This window comes from Salmo trutta, chromosome 23, assembly GCF_901001165.1.
Source record: "Salmo trutta chromosome 23, fSalTru1.1, whole genome shotgun sequence".
NCBI classification, from domain to species: domain Eukaryota; kingdom Metazoa; phylum Chordata; class Actinopteri; order Salmoniformes; family Salmonidae; genus Salmo; species Salmo trutta.
Window position 1 is genome coordinate 13,670,350 of NC_042979.1, and position 20,471 is coordinate 13,690,820.

Here is a 20,471-nt window from a genome sequence, read left to right on the forward strand (position 1 = left end):
AACACTTTTCTGTCTGGAACTCTTGATAGCAACTAGCTGACTGAAGTCAATGCAACAATTCTGACTAATTACAAACCACTCATCACTGCCATGGTGAAGCTACAGTATCGGGTCTGTTGGGATGAAACTATTGTCCTTTCAGTGCATCTTACAGCTGCTGTCAACACCAGCCTGTGCTGCAGTAAGAGGGACATACCATACTATGATGGCTTTCCTGCTTAACCTTGTGTCAGAGAGACTCATATTATGTATTCTAGTGGCTCTTATGTCATCTAAAAATATATATTTAAAGTTATGTTTGAATGAAAATTAGAACAATCATACATGATTTACCTAACCATAAATGTGTCATTGATCAACATTGCTATCCAGAATGATTATTTAAGAAAAAACAAAGTAGAGATGTTTGTCCCACCTTCTCTATTTCTTGCGGCTCAGTACTAAATGATGTGTTGGATTGTGACAGATTTGCGGGAAGCGTAACATTGCCCTCTCATTCCGACTGTTTAAAATGAACTCAACTCAGAAACTTCCTTCACCACGGCGTTAAGTTTAGTCAGCTAGATATAAACTAGTATAGCCTACGACATACTGATTACGATCCAAACAATATATAGTAATAATTTCCTGCTTGCTGCTGTTGATAACGTACCATACCTGGGGCAAATTACACCAACTCTATAGGCAGAGTGTGTTCGGACTATTAATTTATGGGAACGAGGCTATGTGCAACAGTTCTGATGATTGCGGGGAAAATAGATTTCAAGAGCAACTTGGACGATAAACTTGCCCACTCCATTGGGACGGCTAAAAAGTATTCAAAAAGTATACAATCACTTGGGAGGTTGGCCTAGGCTATCTAAATCATTGTTTAGCAGGGTCATTAGTCCTATTTGAGCAAAATATACGCTAACCATACAAGCAATATCAATATATGCAAACTTTTGAATTCCCTCCCCTTTCAAATAGCATCATCCCAACCTGTCAATGTTGTTTGCTGCTTTCACTGGTGTTTATTTCACTGCTATTATTGAGCCTGAAAACAGACGCTGCTGCCCCTCCTCTCCGCGCCTCATCGACCACCTTCCCGCCGCAGCCCACACTGCGCGCCCAAGCGAGCGGGGTCGGAATTCGAACCAGACCAGTGGTGCTGATGAACAGCGCCTCGACAGAGAGGAGTCCACACTGGACAGTCGGTGACAGAAGAGGGAGTTTTAAAAACGGCTTGAAAGGTGAATGAATGGACTCAAACTTAAAGTTGAAAATAACACTTTTGGATTCGTTCAGAACAGGTTAGCAAGGTGTTGTTTACACAGTTGTTTACATTTCATGTAGCGTAGCTAGCTATATCTCTAATATCTAGCTAGCACAGTGGCGTAACGTTAAATACATGTCCCATACTAGTATTGTTGTAGCATTGGGAGCTAGCTTGCAACGTTAACTTATCTAGCTAACTAGACAGTCAGGTATGGGTCAGGTAACTACGCGGGATAGCTAAATGTAAAGCTAGCTGTGTCTCTGTGGTTAGCTAGCTAGCTGTAAGTATGCCAGGTTTATCAACTAACCACAAATAGAACAATGAACATCTTTGAACTAATGTTAGCTAGCTAGCTACAGTAACTGTGGCTATTTATCTTTCAGGAGATGATACCACCCCCAGAATGACGGCGATTCTCAGAAATTCTGGAAGTAACGTTAACGTTAATCATCACACCTCATCACATGATTTCAGGTACAGACAGCTAATCACATCACCAGGCTGTCACTTGTCTGAACTAGCTTACTCTGAAAAGCTTGGCAGGCAAACCGTATGGTTTAGGTTAACGTTATGGTTTGCTTAGAGCCCCCCCTCTCTCTCTTTCTTTCACTCTATCACCCCCCGTGTGTGTGAAAATATGCACACAAACATTACAATGAATACATCAGCACTGTTTTAGTCCTGCTGTTTGGGGCAATGGAGGAGAGGGGGAGATGTATCCCTGGGTGTCTGGTGGTGGGGACTTTGGGGGGCTGGCCTCAAAAATAGAAAACAAGGGGACACTGCTTGTAGTTACTCCTGGGGGGAGGACTTGCTTCACTGCCTTTCTAATTTGTACTGGTAATCGAAGGGGGTGGACACATCGAACACTCCTTTACAAGTTCGAGTAAAGAACAGCTTTTTTTCCTGGGCAATCAGAGCTCACTTCTACTAGGTTATTGTTCAGTGCACTGGACCTGCTTGTCTCTAGCTTTCACATTGTGTTTGTTTGGAGTTCACCTAGCGACATTGTTGTTGAGTAAAGGGACTTTCACCTCAGAAGGAATCATTATTTTGTGCTAAGCTAAATTGAGCGGTATTATTTGTGGCATATGGATGTTTCCCTCAAAAGGTTGGTGTTTTTTCAGATTTTTATGTTTAGTGACTTTTCAAGCAATCAAGTTTGGAGATTGTTCGCAGTCAAATTGTCATTGAATGAACTACAGTCACTTTTATCATGCTGAATATTCTGTTCCCACATTAATGTAACTTTATTGTAATGTTCTCACTGTAGTCTAATTTCTTATGCTTAATTAACTCGTTTCTTAACTCATAGCCAATGGCCCATTGATTGAAACCCAGATCAGCTCTTTTATCATTAGCCTACTTTCAATGGAGTTAATTCAACACATTGACCAAACCCTGACTGTCAAATGAACCACAATCAAACTTCAATGGCCTGTTTGTAGACCGGGTTTTCACATTATATTACTTATAGTTATTAACCATTCCCATTTTTAGCTTGTTGGTATGAAACGGCCCACACAGGGTCTCCAAGCAGCACGTTGTTTTTATCATGTGACTGAAAATAAGTCTACCTACTGATAGCAGTGTGTGGGTGAAGCTGTAAGGCCAGACTGATGTCATTTTGTATGCAACATGCATGTTATTGTAACGTCTGTTTAGAAGAGTCAACAGCATTAAGCCTGCCTTCTAGGCTATGGCTCCCCTCGGGGAGTCCGCTTCAGTACAGAGTGGTTGGTTGTAGTGCAGAGGGTCTGGTGGTGACAGAGAGGCAGATGGCTCTCTTTTAACTCGCTTGTCAATTAGCTGTCACTCAACCAGATGAATGCAGGCTTTGGTCATCATGGGGATGGGGGTGGAGTGGGTTGGGACAATCCGGGAACAGCCCTCTGGAAACAATAGAGCCACGTGCCACTGGGCTGGGGACTGTCGTTTGGGACACAATAACTAATCATTATTCAATGGCCAGACCAACTGTTGCAGACAATGTGCACACTGTGTACCCGACCCTACTCCACATATTCAGTACCGTGGGTGTGCGTCTGTGTATTGTGATTCAGCCAATGGAGCATTAGGATCAGTGGTCACCAGATGTTACATCACCTTGTTTTTCAGTGTCTGGAACTGGAAAGTAACATGCTCATTAAAATGAAGAAAATGTGCTTTATGCAAACAAAAATATAAACGCAACATGTGAAGTGTTGGTCCCATGTTTCACAAGGTGAAATAAAATATCCCAGAAATGTTCCATATGCACAAAAACCTTATTCCTGTTAGTGAGCATTTCTCCTTTGCCAAGATAATCCATCCACCTGACAGATGTAGCATATCAAGAAGCTGATTAAACAGCATGATCATTACACAGGTGCACCTGCTGGGGGCAATAAAAGGCCACTCTAAAATGTGCAGTTTTGTCATATGACGCAGATGTCTCAACTTTTTAAGGAGTGTGCAATTGGCATGCTGACTGCAGGAATGTCCACCAGAGCTGTTGTCAGAGAATTGAATGTTCATTTCTCTACCATAATTCGCCTCCAACGTCATTTTAGAGAATTTGGCAGTACGTCCAGCCAGCCTCACAATCGCAGACCACGTGTATTGTATTGTGTGGGCGAGCGGTTTACTGGTGTCAACGTTGTGAACAGAGTGCCCCCATGGTGGCGGTGGGGTTATTTTATGGGCAGGCATAATGAAGAGATACCGTAACGAGATTCTGAGGCCCATTGTCGTGCCATTCATCCGCCGCCATCACCTCATATGCATGGCGCCATGATCTTTAAACAATTCCTGGAAGCTTGAAAAATGTCCCAGTTTTTCCATGGCCTGCGTACTCACCAGGCATGTCACCCATTGAGCATGTTTGGGATGCTCTGGATCAACGGGTTACGGCAGCGTGTCCAGTTCCAGCCAATGTCCAGCAACTTCGCACAGCCATTGAAGGGGAGTGGGACAACATTCCAAAGGCCACAGTCAACAGCCTGATCAACTCTATGCGAAGGAGATGTGTTGCGCTGCATGAGGAAAATGGTGGTCACATCAGATACTGACTGGTTTTCTGATCCACGCCCCTACTTTTTTTTTTAAGGTATCTGTGACCAACAGATCCATATCTGCATTCCCAGTCATGTGAAATCAATAGATTAGGGCCTAATTTATTTATTTTAAATGACTGATTTCCTTAAATGAACTGTAACTCATAAAACATGTTCAAATTGTTGCATGTTTCGTTTATATTTTTTTTCAGTGTATTTTACATTTCAACTCAATACAAGCGAAAAAAGAAGAATAGCACGTTAGCAAAAGTTTCAGTGACCTCTTGTCTTGATAAGCTGAGGGCAGTGGCAATATACATTATAAGGAATATGTTTATCCCATAGCTCCCTTACAGTAGATGTAACCAGCTCATTGTGTGTGTGTCTGTCAGGCTACTGACCACTGAGCCGCCCCAGCAGAGTGAGGAGCTGGGGGACCTACAGTCTCTGTCCTGGCTAACCACCGTGGATGTACCCAGGCTGCAGCAGATGGCCACAGGCAGACTGGCCTTCAACAACGCAGGACCCCAGAGCAGCATACTGGAACTACACACAGGTGAGACACAATACACACACACAAGCCAAAAAGCACATATACACACCTGGCCTGAAACAAACTCTTTTTTTCAGACCAGCAAAGCAACATGAGTACAGCACTAGGACATAATACCATGGCCCCTCCACATAGCAACATGCAAAACACTTATATTGGAATGAACTACCTCAACAATCAAAATGGAAATGTAAGTATTTTTTGGGGTCTTATTATTGTAGTTATTTTTTAAATCAACACTGTTCTTCCCCTCCTACTGTGTGTCTTTGTCTTTCAGATGGCAGGATTGCCAGGAAGTGCTGTGCCTGCCTCAGAATACCAGTCCTCCCCTGCCCACTACTTCCACTCCCCCCAGCAGGCCTACAGCCAAGCTCAGGCTGTGCAACAGGTAACACATCCACTGACTGTTTCAGAAATGTTTCTGAACTCTTATGAACGTAAGACTGTATGTCAGAAATATGCAGAGTATTTCTAGCACTTGTAATTGATTCAAAGACGGCCTAATATGTCTCTTGTTTTGCTTTTTCCCAGCATTCCCCCAGCAGCCTGTACAACAGCACCTCCTACCATAAGCAAAACCTGTATGATCAGCAAGCAGCAGTCATGAGCATCACCAACCCCCACAGCAACCAGGATCTGCTACAACAACCCAAGGCCTTCCCTAAACCTATCTACTCCTACAGGTAGGACACACTGACCTCTCCTTTTTCCATTGACATTTAATCGGTGCCGTTTTAACACAGTGTGTAAAGCAGACTAGTGGTCAGAACAATTGGAACTGAGCAAAAATGAAAATGCATGATATTTGACGGTTTTTGCCAGCTGCCTGATTGCTATGGCCTTGAAGAACAGCCGGACAGGCAGCCTTCCTGTCAGTGAGATCTACGGCTTCATGAAGGAGCACTTCCCTTACTTCAAGGTGAGGATCAGGGAGATACTGCTTTACACACCTGAGATTGTCAGGGCTCGTGGAAGTTTGGGAACATCAGCAACATTATATATGATCAGTGTAATGTTTTCTACTGATGTATGGTTCTCCACCCTACAGACGGCGCCTGACGGCTGGAAGAACTCTGTGAGACACAACCTGTCTCTGAACAAGTGCTTTGAGAAGGAGGAGAACAAGCAGGGAGGCTCCTCCTCTACCTCTCGTAAGGGCTGTCTGTGGGCCCTCAACCCAGCCAAGATCAACAAGATGGAGGAGGAGATGCAGAAGTGGAAACGCAAGGACCTGACTGCCATCCGCCACAGCATGGCCAACCCAGGTGAGACCTGGCAGGGAAGGATGGGAGTGGAAACATGACAATAATTGCAACATTCTGATTCATTATATAATATTGCTTGATGCGTGTTTATAGCTAATGCTCTTGTATTGGCTCTCAGATGAGCTGGATAGGTTGATCACAGACCGACCGGACGGCTGCCGGAGAAAGCCCTGTGATCCCAGGAGGACATGTGTCCCGTCCAGGCCCTGTGGTCCCCCGCTGTCTGGACATCTGCAGTCCTCCCTCCCTTTCCACCTCCAGGCCCAGAATCACACCCTCAAAGGAGAACCCATCTCCCCTGTACCCGCCCGGACCCCTCCCCTCCATGCTGTTCCAGACTACTCCCACAGCCCCTTCCCCCAGCCGCAGCCCTACAGACATCCCTATAGCCACAGCTTGTACAGCCTCCACCCAGACGTCACAGCCGAGGTGGACGCTCTGGACTCCAGTATCATGGAGTTTGCCGGTGGGTTCTGATGAGGATAGGAGGGATGTCACCATATGTTTAAAATCAAAATGCCATTTTTGTTGATCACATTTATCAAAACAGATAGTCTTCACCATAACTGTCTGTTTTAAACTATGGTGATTAATGTGTTTGTTTCTGTCTTTCAGGGAGCCTATGGGAGGAGATGAGGGAGGAGGGCTTCAGCCTGGAGTCTCTGGGTACCTTTAACCAGTCTGACTGTGAGCTGACTGGCCCCAGCACTGGACAGCCCCTGGTGGACCGACAGGTGGCCGGGCTATACACCACCCTGGACACAGCACCAGCTGTCCCCTCGCAGTACATCACAACCACAGAGGCCAGGGGCCAGGCCATCGCCCAGCTCTGACTTTGACTGTGAAACACTGATATACAGTGTATTAAACACTGAAATACACCAGGACAGACTATGGGAAGATCATTACTGTTGAACCTGAAAGTCCCCGCACCAACTGTATGAGAATCCTGAACTTTACCACACCTGACAGGATGTCTCACCCATTTTATGTCTGTTTATTTATTTTATTTTTTTCCCTGATTCCTGTTTCAACACCAAAGCACGTAAGAAGCAGCCAAAATCAACAAGCATGGGCATGTTTGATTGCGTCTGTCAGCTTTTTAGAGTGATGAGGATGAAGCGTTTTTGTGTGTGGATCTTCGGCGGTAAAATGCAATGCCACTTTATTTCTACAAGAGCCGGAGTCAATGTTTGTTTCTGTGAAGATATGTAGATGTTGTCATGGAAACTGATCTGTTATCCAGGCTATTCCTTGTGGAGGAAAAGTCTTACTGATTTACTAGCTTGTGCAAACAATACTTTTTATTTTACGGGATTTGACTGTGGTACTGTAGCTTGATAGGCTATGTTTTGTAGTACTATAGTACTGCTAGGTAGGCATTATCTCTGCATTTTCTGTGTATTTATTTTGGTTCATTTGTATTTATTTACTATGCTCTGAGTAAATGCTCCAAAATGACTCTTGATGCCACGCCGTACAATTATTTTATATTGTAATATAGAGGACTTTTACATGTTATTTCAGAAATACTAAAAACATTTAACTAAAGATTGTTAATGTAAAGGTATTAAAGCCTTAGCAGATTCACCTGTTTTAACCTGACAATAGACTCCTGTGCCTACTATGGGTTTGTCTAACCGTAAATATTTACACATGCCATTTGCTATTGTTACTAAAGACTTTAATCTTGAGATGAATCTGACAGACTGCTATACCCCTCTGATGGCCGTGACTCTGCTCCGATGGTGTCTCAGGGGAAATGGGATATGCAAAAAAAAAAAAACATTTCTATTTCACACCTCACACTTGTGTGAAACTGGACAAATATAAGCGCCCCCTAATTGACCTTTGACCTTGAGGTTTTTCAACTGGTTCACTTGAATGTCAATAGTGCACTTTGGTAGGCACTAGCGTGATGCAAGAGCACCGTCTACTGTCAGTCTAGAGTATTGCGACAAAGTGCTTATTTTCATATCCATACTGTGTATATATCCCAAGTACCATTTTTGTAAAAGTGGTTATATAACCCTTATGTATACGTAATACATAGTAGTAACAATGGTAAAATTAGGCAGTATGAGGCCAATGGTTTAAAGTTCATTGTCTTTTACATCCTTCTTCCTACCTCTCCCAAAAGGTTGTTTACAGTAGATTTAACTCCTCCCTCTCCCTTCCATGAGGGCCTAATTCCGATTGGATGACTGACTGTAATTTGAGATAGAAGATGCCCCAGCAGGTTTAACCAACTCAACACCTGAAACCAGGTGCTCTCAGTCCCTGTCCTTCAGCCTTATCAACATGAGCAACTGGGGGAAAACATCCAACATAAGTTACCAGCAATGGAGGGATCCTGAAATCAGGTACAGTAAACATCTAAGTCTCATAAATTCTAGCTTACTGGAGTTTTATATTGATGGAATCACACTTAACGATAAGTTGAAGTGCAAGGTGAATGACCTAGTTTTCCGTTAGATATACCTGTAGGGGAATCATAGGGGGAAGAAAACTGGATTCTTTGCATAGCTGGGTTGTTCCATGAAATGAGTGCCCTTTTATATTTCATGTAAAAATTGTGCACCAATATTGAATTTTAAAAGCCTGTTATACACTGAAATAAAACGTAAACGCAGCATGTAAAGTGTTTCATGAGCTGAAATAAAAGATCCCAGAAATGTTCCATATAAACAAAAGGCTTATTTCTCTAAAATGTTGTGCACAAATTTGTTACCATCCCTGTTAGTGAGCATTTATAATTTGCCAAGATAATCAATCCACCTGACAGCCATATCAAGAAGTGTATTAAAGAGCATGATCATTACAAAGGTGCACCTTGTGCTGAGGACAATAAAGGGCCACTCTAAAATGTGCACTTTTGTCACAACACAATGCCACAGGTGTCTCAAGTTTTGAGGGAGTGTGCAATTGGCATGCTGACTGCAGGAATGTCCACCAGAGCTGTTGCCAGAGAATTGTTCATTTCTTTACCATTTACCAACGTCATTTTAGAGAATTTGGCAGTACGTCCAACCAGCCTCACAACCGCAGACCATGTGTATGGCGTTGTGTGGACAAGTGGTTTGCTGATGTCAACATTGTGAACAGAGTGCCCAATGGTGGCAGTGGGTTATGGTATGGGCAGGCATAAACTACAGACAAACACAATTGCATTTTATCGATTGGCAATTGGAATGCACAAACATACTGCGACGAGTTCCTGAGGCCCATTTTTTAAAAAGGTATCTGTAACCAACAGATGCATATCTGTATTTGGAGGCGGGGGTCAAAACCAGGAGGGTGAGAAAAGCGAGACTGGCCTGAACAAAAAAGACAAACTGGCACAGACAGACAGAAAACACAGGTATAAATACCCAGGGATAAGTGGTGAAGATGTGCGACACCTGGAGAGGGGTGGAGACAAGGACAAGTACAGGTGAAGCAGATCAGGTCGTGACAGCTAACTTCCCCAAATTCTGCGTTAAGATTTAACCCACTTAAACCCAAAATGTCTCCCAAGCTTTCACCACCATTCCCTGTAGCTCAGTTGGTAAAGCATGGTGTTTGCAACGCCAGGGTTGTGGGTTCGATTCCCACGGGGGGCCAGCACAGAAAAAAAAAAATGTATGCATTCACTACTGTAAGTCGCTCTGGATAAGAGCGTCTGCTAAATGACTAAAATGTAATGTAAATGTAAAGCCCTATTTATTAAGTTGCTTTGACAAAGTAATTTCTAAATAATTATTATTTATTTAATGTATGACTCATTAGTGATTCATGTACATCTGTCCCACATTTTAAGGTCAACCCTGTTACTTGAAGTCTTGTTTTATGAAACTAGTCCTTTAAAAAAATATATCAAAAAAAAGAATACATTTGAATATCTATTTTAATCAAACCATAGTGTAAAAGCAGGTGAGCTGGTTCTACTGTTTTTGGCCATGTTCTGGTATTTTGTGGTGGAAAAGTGACTGGGTCGAAGATAACATGTCAACCGTGTTACCCATAGATAGGCTAGAAATGTTGAAATGTTTTTCTTTTTAATTGTGAAGCTTACTTGCAATTGCGCCTCCGTGTTGCACACAATAAACATCCATTCCCCTTGTCACATGGGGATTTATAAGATGAAATCTTCAACATGTTACAGTCAACCCTGTTACTTTATTTGGCACTTAATAGGCACATGCCTCTTGAGATGGGAAAACATGTTTTTCTATTTAGTTGAACATGTGCTCTTTATGACAGAATGTTAAAATGAGGTGAAATCAAATGTTGTTTTTTACCAAGTTACACTACTCAAAAGGCACCCAATTGCTGGAATGACCCAGGTACTCTGGGCGTGCCATGTTGTCAGTAGATTGATTCCTGTTGCTGTTCTCATTTATTTTTGTATTTATTAAGGATCCCCATTAGCTGCTTCTGATTCTTCTGCAGTTACCTGATGTGGAATATATTTCCATGTAGCCATGGTTTTACGGAGTACTGTGCGCCTCCCATAGTCTGTTCTTGACTTGGGGATTGTGAAGAGACCTCTGGTGGCATGTCTTGTGGGGTATGCATGGGTCTCCGAGCTGTGTGTTAGTAATTTAAACAGACACCTCGGTGCATTCAGCATGCCAACACTTCTTACAAAAACAAGTAGTGATGAAGTCAATCTCTCCTCCACTTTGAGCCATGAGAGAATTACATGCATATTATTAATGTTAGCTCTCCGTGTACATTTAAGTGCCAGCCGTGCTGCCCTGTTCTGAGCCAATTGTAATTTTCAGAGGTCCCTCTGTGGTACCTGACCACACGACTGGTGCGACAGAACTAGAACCTGTAGGACCTGCCTTGTTGATAGTGTTGTTAAGAAGGCAGAGCACCGCTTTATTATGGACAGACTTCTCCCCATCTTAGCTACTGTTGTATCAATATGTTTTGACCATGACAGTTTACACTCCAGAGTTTCTCCAAGCAGTTTAGTCACCTCAGCTTGCTCAATTTTCACATTATTTATTACAAGATTTACTTGAGGTTTAGGGTTTAGTGAATGATTTGTCCCAAATACAATGCTTTTAGTTTTTTAAATATTTAGGACTAACTTATTCCTTGCCACCCATTCTGAAACTAACTGCAGCTCTCAATAATGTCAAAAGCTGCACTGAAGTCTAACAAAACAGCTCCCACAATCTTTTTATCATCAATTTCTCTCAGCTAATGATCAGTCATTTACAGTGGTGTAAAAATACTTTTGAGTACTTTTAAGTCGTTTTTTGTGGTATCTGTACTTTACTTTACTATTTATATTGTTGACAACTTTTACTCCACTACATTCCAAAAAGAATATCATGTACTCCTTACATTTTCGATGACACCTAAAAGCACTCGTTACATTTTGAATGCTTAACAGGACAGAAATGTGTCTAATTCACACACTTATCAAGAGAACATCTGGTCGACTCACTAAACACAAATGCTTCGTTTGTAAATTATGTCTGCGTTTTGAGCGTTGGTGGCTATCCGTAAATTAAAAAAACAAGAAAATCATGTTGCCTGGTAAGACATTTTAAATGATTTATACTTTTACTTTGATACTTAAGTACATTTAAAACCCAATACTTGTAGACTTTTACTCAAGTAGTATTTTACTGGGTGACTTTCACTTTTACTTGAGTCATTTTTTAAAAGGAATCTTTACTTTTACTAAAGTATGAAAATTGGGTACTTTTTCCACCACTGGTCATTTGTGTAAGTGCCGTGCTTGTTGAATGTCTTTCCCTATAAGCATCTTGAGAGTATGTTGTCAATTTGTTTACAGTAAAATAGCATTGTATCTGGTCAAACACAATTCTTTCCAAAAGTTTACTAAGGGTTGGTAACAGGCTGATTGATCAGCTATTAGAGCCAGTAAAGTTGGCTATACTAATCTTGGGTAGCGGAATTACTTTCGCTTCCCTCCAGGCCTGAGGGCACAAACGTTCTAGTAGGCTTAGATTGAAGACATGGCAAATAGGAGTGGCAATGTCGTCCGCTATTATCCTCAGTAATTTTCCATCGAAGTTGTCAGACCTCGGTGGCTTGTCATTGTTGATAGACAACAATCTTTTTTTCACTTCTTCCACACTCACTTTACAGAATTCAAAATTACAATGCTTATCTTTCATAATTTGATCAGTTATACTTGGATGTGTAGTGTCAGCGTTAGTTGCTGGCACGTCATGCCTATGTTTGCTAATCTTGCCAATGAAAGGAATCAAAGTAATTGCCCATATCAGTGGGATTTGTGATGAATGAGCCATCTAATTCAATGAATGATGGAGCTGAGTTGACCTTTTTGCCCAACATTTCATTTAAGGTGTACCAAATCGTTTTACTTTCAGTCTGTATTTGTTTCATAGTAGAGTTTCTTCTTTTTATTCGGTTTAGTCACATCTTTTCTCAATTTGCAATAGTTTGCGTAGCCTATTGAATAGTCATCATGGACAATACAGTAGATTCAGTATGAAATAAACCAATGGCGTTCAGGAAGTCACATCAGGATGTTGTCATTCTCCAGATCTATTTCTTTCTCTGTATTGTTTAAGATGTGTGTTGTTTGGTTTCAGTGTGGTGACGTTTCGAGGTACAGCGGGAGACAGTCTGCGTCACGATGAGGAGGATCAGTGTGGAGACTATGAGGTCTACACCACGGGGATGCACACTGTGGACCTTGGGGAGCGCAGGACAGGACAGGACCCCACTGAAGGTTTCACATACTAATTTATATTTTGTTTTGTCCACATCTATTGACTGCTCATTTGTTGTTTAGAATTACCTGATGCTCTTGAACTCATGGATTTATGAAAATATGCTATTCAAACTAAATACTGAACCATACAAAGTCTCCCAAAGCTTGAGCTTGACCACTGTCCACTCAATTAATCAACACTATTTCTCAGTTTACCATTACTTATTGATACGAGAACACCTATACATTTTTAAATATGTGGCATTGTTATCTTGAATGTTACCCAACTTTTCATCCAATTAACACGAATTGTACACAAACGTCTAGAATACTCTTCTGACATCATCATTCAGCGCCTAATATCATATTAGCGCTTGTCCAATTGTTACATTGACTTAGTAACCATTTCTGATCATGTTTCATAATATTAATGAAGTTATTCCTGGTCTGATGTAGAAAAAGCAGCATGTATGGGAAAGTTTGTGAACGATAGAACATGTAAGATGTTGTTTTGGGGATTTATTATAACTTGACCACATCTTTCTCTCTGCCCTGTCAGATACCTTTACGGTGGAGGATGCAGTGGAGGCCATTGGCTTTGGAAAGTTTCAGTGGAAGCTTTCTATCCTTACTGGACTGTCATGGGTGAGAGAGTGGGATTGATTCCTATGACCGACATGACCTTAAATCTTTTCAATTTGTGGAACAACAACCCTTTCTAATCACGAGCTGCTCTCACTGACTCTCATGTTGTGTTTACTGTAGATGGCGGACGCCATGGAGATGATGATCCTGAGCATCATATCCCCTCAGTTGCACTGTGAGTGGATGCTGCCCAGCTGGAAGGTGGCTATGCTAACATCGGTCAGTCTCATTCTGTATCTAGACTGGGGTTATTCTCTCATAAGCTTTATCGCATTGGTTTGATTACGCCATGTAGTCATCATCACATTAGACCTAATCATATAGGCTTCATTAAGGCTTGTGAGGGTAGCCACCAGCTAGAGAGGAAATGCTGAAGGCATACAGCCAACATTTTAATAGGATAGTATTTGTAGTAATCATTCATTGGGTGTCAATGTTACAGTGATGTCATCAGGTCACTTCTTCTCTCTCAGGTGGTGTTCATTGGGATGATGTTCAGCTCGACTCTATGGGGAAATATATCTGACAAGTACGGCAGAAAAGTAGTAAGTTTCAGTCTGCAATTGTTTAATCATTGGCTATGATTTGGTCATGTGATGGTGAAATATACTGAGTGTACAAAACATTAGGAACACCTGCTCTTTCCATGACATAGACTGACCAGGTGAAAGCTATGATCCCGTATTGATGTCACCTGTTAAATACACTTCAATTTTACCTTTATTTAACTAGGCAAGTCAGTTAACATCAAATTCTTATTTACAATGACAGCCTACCAGGGAACAGTGGGTTAACTGCCTTGTTCAAGGGCAGAACAACAGATTTTTACCTTGTCAGCTCATGGGATTCGATCTGTGCAACCTTTCAGTTACTAGTCCAACACTCTAACCACTAGGCTACCTATTGCCCCTGTTGAGTGTGAAAAACCCAGCAGTGTTGCAGTCCTTGACCCAAACTGGTGCGCAAGGCACCTACTACCATACCCTGTGGCGGCAGGTATCCAATATGTTGCATTACTGCCCCCAACTGGACTGTAAGTATAGATGGAGGGGAGGAGTCAGGTTAAATAAGGATTTTTAAGTCTTGAAACAATTGAGACATGACCTGTGAGTGTGGGGTTAGTTTGAAGGATGTTATTTTATTTTGTATTACGAAGTATAATGGATTTATTTTATGGTCCAGTTGGGGGCAGTAATGCAACATATTGGATGCCAACCGTCATTAAACTCTGAAGAAGAAGAAGATATGGATTGCATAGGTGTGCCATTCAGAGGGTGAATGGGCAAGACAAAAGATTTTAAGTGCCTTTGAACAGGGTATGGTAGTAGGTGCCTGGCGCACAAGTTTGGGCCAAGGACATTTACATGACATTACATTTAAGTCATTTAGCAGACGCTCTTATCCAGAGCGACTTACAAATTGGTGCATTCACCTTATGATATCCAGTGGAACAACCACTTTACAATAGTGCATCTAAATCTTTTAGGGGGGGGGGGGGGGTAGAAGGATTACTTTATCCTATCCCAGGTATTCCTTAAAGAGGTGGGGTTTCAGGTGTCTCCGGAAGGTGGTGATTGACTCCGCTGTCCTGGCGTCGTGAGGGAGCTTGTTCCACCATTGGGGTGCCAGAGCAGCGAACAGTTTTGACTGGGCTGAGCGGGAACTGTGCTTCGTCAGAGGTAGGGAGGCGAGCAGGACTGCAACACTGCTGGGTTTTTCACGCTCAACAGTTTCACATGGGTATCAAGAATGGTCCACCACCCAAAGGACATCCAGCCAACTTGACACAACTGTGGGAAGCATTGGAGTCATGGGCCAGCATCCCTGTGGAACGCTTTCGAACACCTTCTAGAGTCCATGCCCCTAGGAATTGAGGCTGTTCTGAGGGCAAAAGGTCAGTATTAGGAAGGTGTTCCTAATGTTTTGTACACTGTGTATTTGTGTGGTGAACAGGGCCTGACGATGTGTATGATGTGGGTCCTATACTACGGCTTCCTCAGTGCCTTTTCCCCGACGTATGGCTGGGTCATGGTGCTGCGCGGCCTGGTGGGCTTTGGCATCGGAGGAGCCCCACAGTCGTGAGTGATGTACTACATAAGGCACATACAGCACACCTGACCTGGCTTCCTCAGTGCCGCACTCTGTTGCAATGCAGTGGAATAGAACACATCAGACTTTGTTGTACAACAACGTCACTGTCCAGATTTCCAAGATGTCGTACATGAAAGATGATCATCATAAATTCACCCTAAATGCTACTTTAACAGTATCATGGAGATGCATTGTAAAGTACTGTTGAAATGACTGATGTCTTTGAAATGACTGCGTTAGTCTCTCAATCCGAGTTGAACCTTTCCTAAATGTGGTTTATCTGCAGTGGAGCTGATCAGGCTGAATTAACAGAACACTGTTATTGTAGCACACTGACATTCTCTCTTGGGACAGTTAGACCTGTGAAGATGGCAGAGCAACAATAACGCTCCAACCAGGAACAAAACAAGTGTATTTTTAGCCCTGAGTCTGATTGATAGAACTGGTTCCAGACTCAATGATTCAGGACCAGAAAATACTGCCTTTTGTTATGCTTTTGTTAATAAAATGCTGACTGTTAGTAGTTTATTTTGTACTGAATGTAACTGATGCTGTAGAACCTTTTATTTTATAGCCAAGGTAACGGTTTAATTTTCTGACCAATACCGGGCTACCCTATTACCTGTAGAAGTTAATGTTGTATGCCGTGCTTATTTGAATTCCCTATAGTTGTGCTCTGCATCAGGTATAAAAGTCATTTTTAGATTCATTAATGGACATTTTCTGTCAGGGTGACGTTGTACTCTGAGTTCCTCCCAAGGAAGTCAAGGGCCACCTGCATTATGCTGATTGAGGTACTTTCTGTCCACTGGCCTTTAATCATATTTGTACTAATGCATTAGTTTTATCTCATAAGAAAATAAACCATTTCTGGAGTAGTGTTCCATCCTACAGTGCTTAATCCTCTTGTCTTGGCGGCCATCAGATATTCTGGGCCTTTGGCGCTGTGTTTGAGGTCCTTCTGGCCATCTGGCTCATGCCTACCATGGGCTGGCGCTGGCTGCTTGGCCTGTCTACTGCACCCCTGGTGGTCTTTGTTACCTTCTGTTTTGTAAGTATTACGAATGAACTGAGACCTGCAGTATCTATGGTTCTGAGACAATGGTTGACACGCATCCCAAAGGTGGGTGATACTGAACACATAGGTAGTGGATGAAGTGTGTCATATGCATGTGTCTGTGTCTGATACAGTGGTTACCTGAGAGTCCCCGCTTTGATGTGCTTTCGGGAAACAGGGAAAATGCTATGAAAACGTTAAGACTCATCGCTGCTGACAATGGGAAGACCATGCCTCTTGGGAAGCTTATTGCCAATAAACAGGTGAAACCGTATAATTGGTGTGTGCATTCATGTGGTATATGTTTATCTGAGACCATCTCAGCTGACAACTTTTTGTGTATTCACAACAATTGCTTGGGTGTGCTTTTTATGTATTTGTAAAGCAGGAGGAGCGTGGTAGGATCCGAGATCTCTTAACTCCTCAATATCGCAGAACCACTCTTCTCCTGTGGTTTATATGGTAAGTCGATTTTGCTCTCATTATACAGGCATCTCATAAGCTCAACCAGTGCACCCTGTCCTCCCAGTTCGGAGAACCTCAGAAACCCCGAGTTGGGCCCTTTGTGTGATCTGTGTTTGTATGGTTTCTGTTGCAGGTTTGCCAATGCCTTCTCCTACTATGGCCTGGTCCTCCTGACCACTGAGCTATTCCAGGCAGGAGACGCGTGTGGTGGTGAGTGACAGCTGGTCTGCATGTTGCTCTGAAAGGTTGAAACTTCCCTTTTTGATAGTCTTAAGGAGAAACTCCTGCACCGCCCTAACGATCAAACATGGTAAACAGTCCTGCGAGCCTGCCCTTCTAGTTGCTCTTTTAGAACCTTTGACTTAAAAAATATGTACCTCCAGTCATCACCCAAGGTGCAAAGACTGAGCCAAAGTGCAACCTGGAATGCAAATACTTGACGTTAGATGACTACAAAGACCTACTCTGGACCACCTTAGCTGAATTTCCAGGTGAATGACATTTAAGGCATTTATGTACCATAGATACTGTTCAGCAGTAATTTAATGAAACTGAGTCTTGTGTTTTGTTGATGTGCTGAGTGGGACATTCTGTATTTCAGTTTTTTTTATCCTGTCTCTGCAGGTCTTTTTGTGACATTGTTTGTGATCGATCGGATTGGCAGGAAGAAAAGCATGGCAATGTGTTTCCTGATGTTCTCTGTGTGCATTCTGCCCCTGTACGCTTGTGTTGGAAGGTAAGTGCACTCTTCACCTTGACCAGGTCCAAGATTGGAGAACCTTGGTAATCAAGGGCCTTCAATCTGAACTGGCCCATTTAGTCACTGATTTGGCTTCACCCATTCTCTTAACGCTGTGTGGGGGTGACAACTGTGTTCATGCTCTGCTGATGTCTCATACACTTGGTCTACAGGGTAGCTCTGACAGTCTTCATCTTCATCGCCAGAGCGTTCATCACTGGGGGATTCCAAGTTGCTTATGTCTACACACCCGAGGTAAGCATTTTTTTCTCCATCAGTAGGTACTTGACATCCAAAACCTCAGCTTCTGCTGTTGAGGACGTTTTGTATAAATCATTTTTTCTGTAGGTATATCCCACAGCCACCAGAGCTCTGGGCATTGGGACCTGCAGTGGGATGGCCAGGGGGGGTGCCCTTCTAACTCCCTTTGTGTCACAGGTAATCATGACCTTGTTTTACTTCATTTGAATCTAAGACACCCTGCTCCCTCAGAGGACTCCTGCCCTCTGGCTCCACACCACTACTAACCTCCAGCTATTCTGGCCCATACAGGTGCTGCTCAAGAAGTCTGTGTACCTCACACTGTCTGTGTACTGCATCTTTTGCCTGCTGGCCACAGGAGCATCCATGCTATTGCCCATCGAGACCACAGGCCTGGGCCTGCAGGAGTCTAGTCGAATCACAGCCGGTCAGGAGGAGATGAAAACAGGCCAGATGTCAAATGGCTCTGAGGCTTCACCAACGCAGACCAGCTATGGATCATCCTATAACAGCTGATGAGGACACTAGGGTGGAGTAAGGTGTTGAGAGAAATAAAGGGCACTTGATTATTCCCACTTCAGTCTTATCAAGTCATTTGTCACGGATGCCACACAAAAGGATATTAAAGATGGGACAGTTTACAAGCTGGAACCCCACGCAGACCTTATTGGATGGGAAGAGAACTCAAGTTACAGCACATTAGCAAGACTACACTTAAGTTTGCACACCAGCATTTTTAACGGGACTTTGATGACTGAGTATTTATAGATATTGTGTAGCCTGAGAGGCTCAGATAATTTTTCTATGAATTTTGCTATAACTATTTTGATCATTTAAGAGTGTTAATTTTCATTATTGCAATACATGGGTGCATATCTGTGCATGAGTTCTGAAATGTGTGTACTATTGTTCCATGCTTGAATTTCCCACTTAAAATGCAAATATGGAAACCTTCCGAGTGGCGCACGGGTATAAGGCACTACATCGCAGTGCTAGAGGCGTTACTACAGACCCGGGTTTGGATGGTGGGGCTTTACTTGGCTCATCACGCTCTAGCGACTGCTTGTGGCGGGCTGGGTGTCTGCAAGCTGACTCCGGTCACCAGTTGAACGGTGTTTCCTCTGACACATTGATGCGACTTGCGGGTGTTAAGGAGCGCAGTAAGGCGGGTCATATTTCGGTGGGCATAACATTGAATCCGTAGTACCTCATGAAAGTCATGGGTGTTGCCCTAACTTGCAGCAGGACAGTTAGTGTCCAGGGAGGCCCCTCTGAACAGGGTCCATGAAGTGGCCACACCCCTGGTGAAGTGCGCTACCACGCTGTCTGGAGTTGGTCTACTTGCTGCAGCGTATGATGTTGACACTGCATTGGTGTGCCAGTCTCTGTTTTGAGACAGTTTGGTGTTCTTCCTATAACACACACATATCTGTTCTATTTGATGAACAGTTCTTGTTGCAGCACGATATGCACTCAATGCCTTAACCGGGCAAAGTGTATGCAACTCATGACTCTCCTGTAAGGAGTGGGGAACCGGGTGAAATGCCGCTTCCCCCAATATGATTAAGGTCTGGTTAGCATGTGACGATGAAAGCACTTATGTAAGAATGCTGGATTTGACCAAAGCACTGCTAAAGTGAGGCATGACGGATAGGTAGGAAGCGCATGCAATTCTCCAACACTCTTGGCTGAAACAATAGCCAAATCAAATTTTATTTGTCACATACACATGGTTAGCAGATGCTAATGTGAGTGTAGCAAAATGCTTGTGCTTCTAGTTCCGACAATGCAGTAATATCCAACGAGTAATCTAACCTAACAATTTCACAACAATTACCTTATACACACACGTGTAAAGGAATGAATAAGAACATGTACATAAAAAAATATATATGAATGAGTGATGGTATAGAACGGCATAGGCAAGATGCAGTGGATGGTATAGAGTACAGTATATACATATGAGATGAGTAATGTAGGGTATGTAAACATTATATGAAGTGGCATTGTTTAAAGTGGCTAGTGATACATCACTAGCCACTAGCCAAGTGGCTAGTGATTACATCAATTTTTCCATTGTTAAAGTGGCTGGAGTTGAGTCAGTATGTTGTGGCTCAGTTGGTAGAGCATGGTGTTTGCAACGCCAGGGTTGTGGGTTCGATTCCCATGGGGGACCAGTACGGGGAAAAAAAAGATTTTATGAAATGTATGCATTCACTACTGTATGTCGCTCTGGATAAGAGCGTCTGCTAAATGACTAAAATGTAAATGTTGGCAGCAGCCACTCAATGTTAGTGATGGCTGTTTAACAGTCTGATGGCCTTGAGATAGAAGCTGTTTTTCAGTCTCTCTGTCCCTGCTTTGATGCACCTGTACTGACCTCGGCTTCTGGATGA

General features: G+C 42.9%; 2 protein-coding genes across 3 annotated transcripts; both read left to right on the forward strand.

Annotated features, from left to right (window-relative positions):
- Positions 1-1,030: 1,030 nt before the first annotated feature.
- LOC115159398 (forkhead box protein N4) lies at positions 1,031-7,573 on the forward strand. Its single transcript, XM_029709065.1, has 10 exons — positions 1,031-1,232; positions 1,642-1,732; positions 4,686-4,849; positions 4,924-5,036; positions 5,124-5,234; positions 5,378-5,529; positions 5,669-5,765; positions 5,895-6,111; positions 6,230-6,577; positions 6,727-7,573. Exons 1-10 carry the CDS (start codon positions 1,154-1,156, stop codon positions 6,942-6,944), a joined length of 1,590 nt encoding a protein of 529 aa, XP_029564925.1. The 5' UTR covers positions 1,031-1,153; the 3' UTR covers positions 6,945-7,573.
- Positions 7,574-8,302: 729 nt separating this feature from the next.
- Positions 8,303-18,970, forward strand: LOC115159397 (synaptic vesicle 2-related protein). Of its 2 annotated transcripts, none has more exons than XM_029709062.1 (16): positions 8,303-8,474; positions 12,696-12,835; positions 13,377-13,462; positions 13,583-13,681; positions 13,936-14,007; positions 15,416-15,540; positions 16,284-16,347; positions 16,479-16,604; positions 16,745-16,873; positions 16,996-17,072; positions 17,209-17,285; positions 17,459-17,566; positions 17,700-17,811; positions 17,988-18,069; positions 18,163-18,252; positions 18,367-18,970. In XM_029709062.1, the coding sequence occupies exons 1-16, from the start codon at positions 8,413-8,415 to the stop codon at positions 18,589-18,591; spliced, it is 1,674 nt and encodes a 557-aa protein (XP_029564922.1). In that variant the 5' UTR covers positions 8,303-8,412; the 3' UTR covers positions 18,592-18,970. The 2 variants fall into 2 exon arrangements, with proteins under 2 accessions (XP_029564922.1, XP_029564924.1); XM_029709064.1 differs by having other exon boundaries at positions 16,999-17,072.
- Positions 18,971-20,471: the final 1,501 nt, after the last annotated feature.

Excerpts from the sequence above, each read along its gene's own strand:
- LOC115159398 (XM_029709065.1), top strand. The coding sequence starts at position 1,154 with ATGAACAGCGCCTCGACAGAGAGGAGTCCACACTGGACAGTCGGTGAC. Across the intron at positions 1,233-1,641 it reads TTTTAAAAACGGCTTGAAAG|GAGATGATACCACCCCCAGA; the intron begins GTGAATGAATGG and ends TTTATCTTTCAG. Across the intron at positions 6,578-6,726 it reads CAGTATCATGGAGTTTGCCG|GGAGCCTATGGGAGGAGATG; the intron begins GTGGGTTCTGAT and ends TCTGTCTTTCAG.
- LOC115159397 (XM_029709062.1), top strand. The coding sequence starts at position 8,413 with ATGAGCAACTGGGGGAAAACATCCAACATAAGTTACCAGCAATGGAGG. Across the intron at positions 16,605-16,744 it reads TCTTTGTTACCTTCTGTTTT|TGGTTACCTGAGAGTCCCCG; the intron begins GTAAGTATTACG and ends TGTCTGATACAG. Across the intron at positions 16,874-16,995 it reads AGCTTATTGCCAATAAACAG|CAGGAGGAGCGTGGTAGGAT; the intron begins GTGAAACCGTAT and ends GTATTTGTAAAG.